At 43.8% G+C, this 5,166-nt stretch overlaps 1 protein-coding gene across 1 annotated transcript; it reads right to left on the bottom strand.

The window, feature by feature from the left end:
* Positions 1–722: 722 nt before the first annotated feature.
* On the bottom strand, positions 723–3,740 carry LOC103717000 (putative glucuronosyltransferase Os03g0107900). The gene is made up of 3 exons (XM_039123666.3): positions 2,651–3,740; positions 2,313–2,554; positions 723–1,664 (listed from the first exon to the last, which is right to left on the bottom strand). The coding sequence occupies exons 1-3, from the start codon at positions 3,344–3,346 to the stop codon at positions 1,181–1,183; spliced, it is 1,422 nt and encodes a 473-aa protein (XP_038979594.3). The 5' UTR covers positions 3,347–3,740; the 3' UTR covers positions 723–1,180.
* Positions 3,741–5,166: the final 1,426 nt, after the last annotated feature.

The following is a 5,166-nucleotide window of genomic DNA, read 5'->3' as shown; positions in this document are numbered from 1 at the left end:
TTCTTGTATACCTTTTGTTAGTGAAAATGGTATAAAACTCTAATTAGGCAATGTATGATCAAGGTTTTAATTCTGGTAGGACAGAGGTTCTCCATAAAATGAGACATCCGTTCTCCTGCCCCATAAACTCTAGAGTCTTTAATAAGTACTTTTGTGTTGAAAACAGATGAGGTTTTGACTTTGTCAAATCCTGAAAGGTTGCTATCTCCTCTTCTCTAAGGCTCTATAAAAAGAAAGCCTCTACACCTCTCTAAGGCTCTATAAAAAGAAAGCCTCTACACCGTTTATATATAGAAAGTTAGAGAGATACAGTAAGTGAAAAAGTCTTCACCATTAAAAAATCATCTCTAGATGGATTGTCATTGGGATAACCATTCTCAACCCTAGAAACTTGAAGAATGGAATCAACAAAAGGACTCTAATAGCCTTCTAAAACGAGACATGCAAAAAAATATCTTGGTTGTGATTGTACGGTGACCGTGAGCCATAAGATAAGCAAAAAAACCAATTAATTTACAATATTTCACTGCATAAAATGAACGTTTAATTTGCTATTTAACATTTTGCAACTCGAATCTCTATAAACAATTTTAAATTACCAATTTTATTTTTTTAAAAAATAATTAAGATTATCAATAAAAAACATAAATAATTAACGGAGTCTCCTTCCCCTGGTAACTTACGGTTCCCTTCTGCCAACAGAAACCCAATTAAATAATCTATTGAAAAAGGCACCAACCGTCCAGTTTCATTTATATCAGAATTAATTCATAATTATTACAACCCTGTCCGCTTTCCTCCCACGTGTACCTAATCTCCACTACTTTAATCTCATCCAGCCACCCAAAACCCTTGGTACCTATCAATGCTCATTATTAAACAAACAAAATTTCAAATAAAAAAAATTCTTTTGTCCTCACCGAAAATTTCCTTTCATGATCTCGAGTATATTCCGGTATCATATTTGATTCTTATTTACCTTTCAAACCAATTCTGTTTATTTATTTATTTAGTCATCTTTTTGTTCAAAATAAAGTATAGTTTACCATGGTCCCTGTACAATCACCGAATCACGTGACGCCAACTCAGCAACCCAGCGATAATCGCCCGTGGGTCGGCCCGCCGCTCCCGTGAAAGCGAGGAGCCTAAAAAAAAAGCCAGCTGTCCCCCACCTTCCCCGCTACCTCCACGCGTCGACCTCCAATTGGTCCTCCCGCCGCCTCCGCCAGGACCGATCCAGTTTCTCCTCGAGCTCCTTCAGCACCTGCCACGTGGCGTCGCCCTCCTCGATCCGACGGTGGAAGAGAAGTGCCCGCCGCCTGGCCGGGTCCCACAGCCTGCGCTGGATCGCGGAGAGATTGGTGGCCGCCACGTGGTCCAGGATGGCCTCCAGCCGGCCCACGTCGCGCTCCGCCACCGCGAGGGAGATCTCCGGCCACCGGACGGCCGACGGGAACGGGAGGCGGATGCCGTCGGCGATGATGACGGGGACGCAGCCCAAGGCGACAGCCTCCACGAGGCGCGGGCTCCATGGGGCCCACCCGAGGGGGCAGAGGCAGAAAACCGAGCGCGCGATCTCCAACTGGTACCCGGCGAACCGCTTTCGCCGGAGATAAAACCGAGGGTTGGTGCCGTAGCGGTGCCAGATCTGGGTCCTCACCCTCCTGCACCGGGGAAAAAATAATGCGTAATTAATAAAAAGTAACGGACGTCACTTGCACCATCAAGCCTTATTGATACATGTGGAAGTTTCAAAGTCCCGCTATAACATACCCCAATAACAGATAATAACCGTAAAATCTAGCTACCATTTGATGACGTATCTCTGAGGAAAAAAAATCAAAATACCTTATTTCTCTTGCTGGAAAGAAATAATTGAAGGACTATCTTATTCCAGGAATAGCGAATAAATCAAACGGCACCTAGTATTCAAAATTCCAGAATATCGTGCCGGGAGGCATCGCAATTCGCAACGGTTATAAAGACAGCCTTGGAATAGATGAAAAGTTTTGCAATTTAAAAATAACGGAGCTTGCATTACCAAACGGCCGTTGTTCTCGAAATAACGGGAAATCAAGAAGTCCAAGCTCCTGTCAAGGACAATGCCGCCCAGCATTGAAAATTTTAGACGTCAGCGGCCGTCACTTTAGACCATCGGCATCCAAAAGAATCCACAAAGCTTATTTGCTCCACGGAGAAGGATAAGTAAACGTCACCAGTCACCAGTCGTCACCACCATCCTCCCTCTCCCCCACCCACCCACCCAAAAAAAGAAAAAAGAAAAAGAAAAACGCGTCACCACCACAACTTACTTGCTGTAGAAGCGGCCGCTGATGTTCTTGGGATGGACCTCCATCTTCCCCCGGAAAAACACCCAGATATCCCTCTTCACCGTCTCCGGCGCCGGCCACCGCTCAATATCCGGTGGAACGTACGGGGGTATCTGCACGTGCTCCACCTCCTGGCACGCGTGCGGCGTCCGCACCCCAAAGGTCTGCAGAATAATGGACTCCCTCAAGAACTCCGGGATTCCATCCTCTATCGCCCTGTCCTCCTATTCGCACCCCCCACAAAGAAAGTAATTAATATACTCAAATAATAATGACAATAGAAATAATAGTAACAATAAAAATAATAAAAATAATGATACCATGGTGTGGAAGCATGCGCCGTAGTCGTGGGAGGCGACGAAGATGTGGTCGCGGCCGCCGGAGCGATTCCAGAAAGGGAGATGGGAAGAGACGAGCTCGACGGCGGAGGTGAGAAGAGGGCGGGCGTGGTGGAGCGAAGGGAATCCATTTGGAGTGCTAAAATTACAAGACACGTAGACAGGGACAAAGAAGAAATCCGCATCGTTGGGGTCCAGAGCGCGGCCGGAGAAGTCGAGGAACGCCTCGTGGAGCGCCACCTCCGCCCCAAACAAATGGGTCTCGCACCGCCGGTCCGCCAGCCAGTCTCTATTATACTTGGAGGGCAGATCGTACACATAGATTTTGAGAGGAGGAGGAGGCTGAGTTGAAGTATTGCGAGCTTCGATGAGAGCGCGAGGGGTGGTTTTGAGGGGGAGGGTGGTTTTGGGGAGGGAAGTAGGGGTGGGGCGAGGGAAGAGGGAGAAAGAGGAGAAGGAGGAGGAGAAGAGGTAGACGGAGAGGGCAAGCCAGAGGAGCCATTTGGAGTACTTCTTGAGGTGGAGGGCTTTCTCGTAGTGCTGGTGGGGGTGGGGGTGGTGGAGGTGGGTTCTTCTGGGGAGGAGCTTCATGGGACCGGAGGAGGAGGAGGAGGAGGAGGATGGGTGGGAGGGGAAGTAGCGTCTGGAGTGATGGCCGGAAGCTTTGAGCTCCTGCATGGGTAGTTAGAAGGGATGGAGAAAAGGGAAGGAGTTTGGTGGATTTGCAAGAGGGTGGGATGGGGTTTTCGGAGTAGGAAGTGGATTGGACGTGAAGGGAAATTAGAGGAGTATTACTCAAGAGAGAGGATGAGGATCAGAGAGTTGGTGGGAGAAGAGAGAACGTCGTGGTTTCTTTTTTTTTTGGTAAAAAAAACCGGATTTATTAAACGAGTGGATCCGGGTCGGAGAGGCGCCATAGGAGGGTGGCCGCGGCTCTACAACATCGGTAGACTTCTTAAAAAAAATTATATAACTTTTATATGGTTATGCATATCCATAGAGAGAGGCAAATAAAATGGTTGGTTAGATTTTTTTTTTTCTCACCATTTCAATGGCTTTGTATAGGAAAATCAAGCTAAACTGGCTGAGCTTTTGAGTGAACTATCATTTTTATGATTTTGTCGGTCACAATTAGATTCATTGTGTGTGAGCCATTATTATAAAAAAAAAATCTAAATTTACTAAACAAATCTACAATATATACATCCGTAGGAACCTCCTGCCGCCTATTTTTTAACAACTAGATTTATGGGGTCTGATGGGTACTCAGTTCTGGGTACTTTTGAACAGAAGCTTTCCAGAATCCAGGGAGAGAGGAAGGAGATGATGTGAAAGAAAAGAAGGGGAATGCCCAACTAAGTCTTTGGCCATTATTGAACTCAAGAACTATTTTTCTAATTAATTTAGGTGAAGTTTCAGATTTCTTTGAGTTGTTATATATTTATCAGAGACAGTGGGTTCTGGGGTTGTTCACATGACCGTGGGCTGGATGTGACCCTATAATTTGTTTTTCCCGTTGACCTTATGGGATCGTTGCTCGTTGAATACTTCAACTTGAACCAGAAAAATTTAAGGGCACGTTTGATCCGCGGAAAAAAAAAAAACCGAAAAAAATAATAAGATATTTTTTATTTGGTTCAAATTTTTAAATAAGAGAGACGAAAAAGTTGTATTCCTATGAGAATATGATTCCTACATTTCATAGAAAAATAATTTTTCCATGTTTCTTAGGGCTCGTTTGGATCGCGGGAAGCATTTTCCCTCCTATAAATATGATTCTTGGGAAACAAATTCTTAGGAAGAGAATGCCTAGGAAAGTACTTTTGGCATGTTTGGTTGATCATAGGAAAGTGACAAATTTCCAAAATGCTTATATTTGGTTGGTCATCCATTTTTCTGAGAAAGTTATCTATAATTCCCATTATATCTTTAATAAAAATTAGGTCTTTAATGTCTCTTTAATGCTTCTTTAATGCTGAAGAATCTTTTTGGAAAAAAGTAAAAATGGAGTGATTCCCGCCTTATGGGAAAGTAACTTTCCCATGTTTTTCATGGAAAAGACTTTCCCATGAAATATAGGAATCATATTCCCATGGGAATATAACTTTCCCATCTCTCTCCTTTGAAAACTCCAACCAAACAAGAGGCATCTCATTATGGGAACGTTATTTTCTCATGAGGCAGAAATCACTCCATTTTTATTTTTTTCCAAAAAAACCCTTCCGAAGCATTAAAGACCTAATTTTTATTAAGGGTATAATAGGAATTATACATAACTTTTTCAGGAAAGTGGATGGTTAACCAAACATAAACACTTTGGAAATCTGTCACTTTCCTATGGTCAACCAAACATGCCAAAAGTACTTTCTTATGCATCCTCTTTCTAGAAATTTGCTTTCCAGAAACCATATTTCTAGAAGAGAAAATGCTTCTTGCAAACCAAACGAGCCCGAACAGTGAAACAGGGGCTTTCATTGAGTGGATCGGGCATCGCATTC

The sequence above is a fragment of the Phoenix dactylifera genome, chromosome 3 (genome assembly GCF_051530095.1).
Source record: "Phoenix dactylifera cultivar Ajwa chromosome 3, Ajwa_hap1_PhDact_Kaust_v1.1, whole genome shotgun sequence".
In the NCBI taxonomy this organism is placed as follows: Eukaryota; Viridiplantae; Streptophyta; class Magnoliopsida; order Arecales; family Arecaceae; genus Phoenix; species Phoenix dactylifera.
Note: the sequence above shows the minus strand (reverse complement) of the source record. Positions and strands in the feature narration are given on the sequence as shown.

Coding starts and splice junctions, on each gene's coding strand:
- LOC103717000 (XM_039123666.3), bottom strand. CDS start 3,346: ATGCAGGAGCTCAAAGCTTCCGGCCATCACTCCAGACGCTACTTCCCC. Junction 2,555..2,650: donor GCGCATGCTTCCACACCATG/GTATCATTATTT, acceptor GGGTGCGAATAG/GAGGACAGGGCGATAGAGGA. Junction 1,665..2,312: donor AGCGGCCGCTTCTACAGCAA/GTAAGTTGTGGT, acceptor TCCCCGGTGCAG/GAGGGTGAGGACCCAGATCT.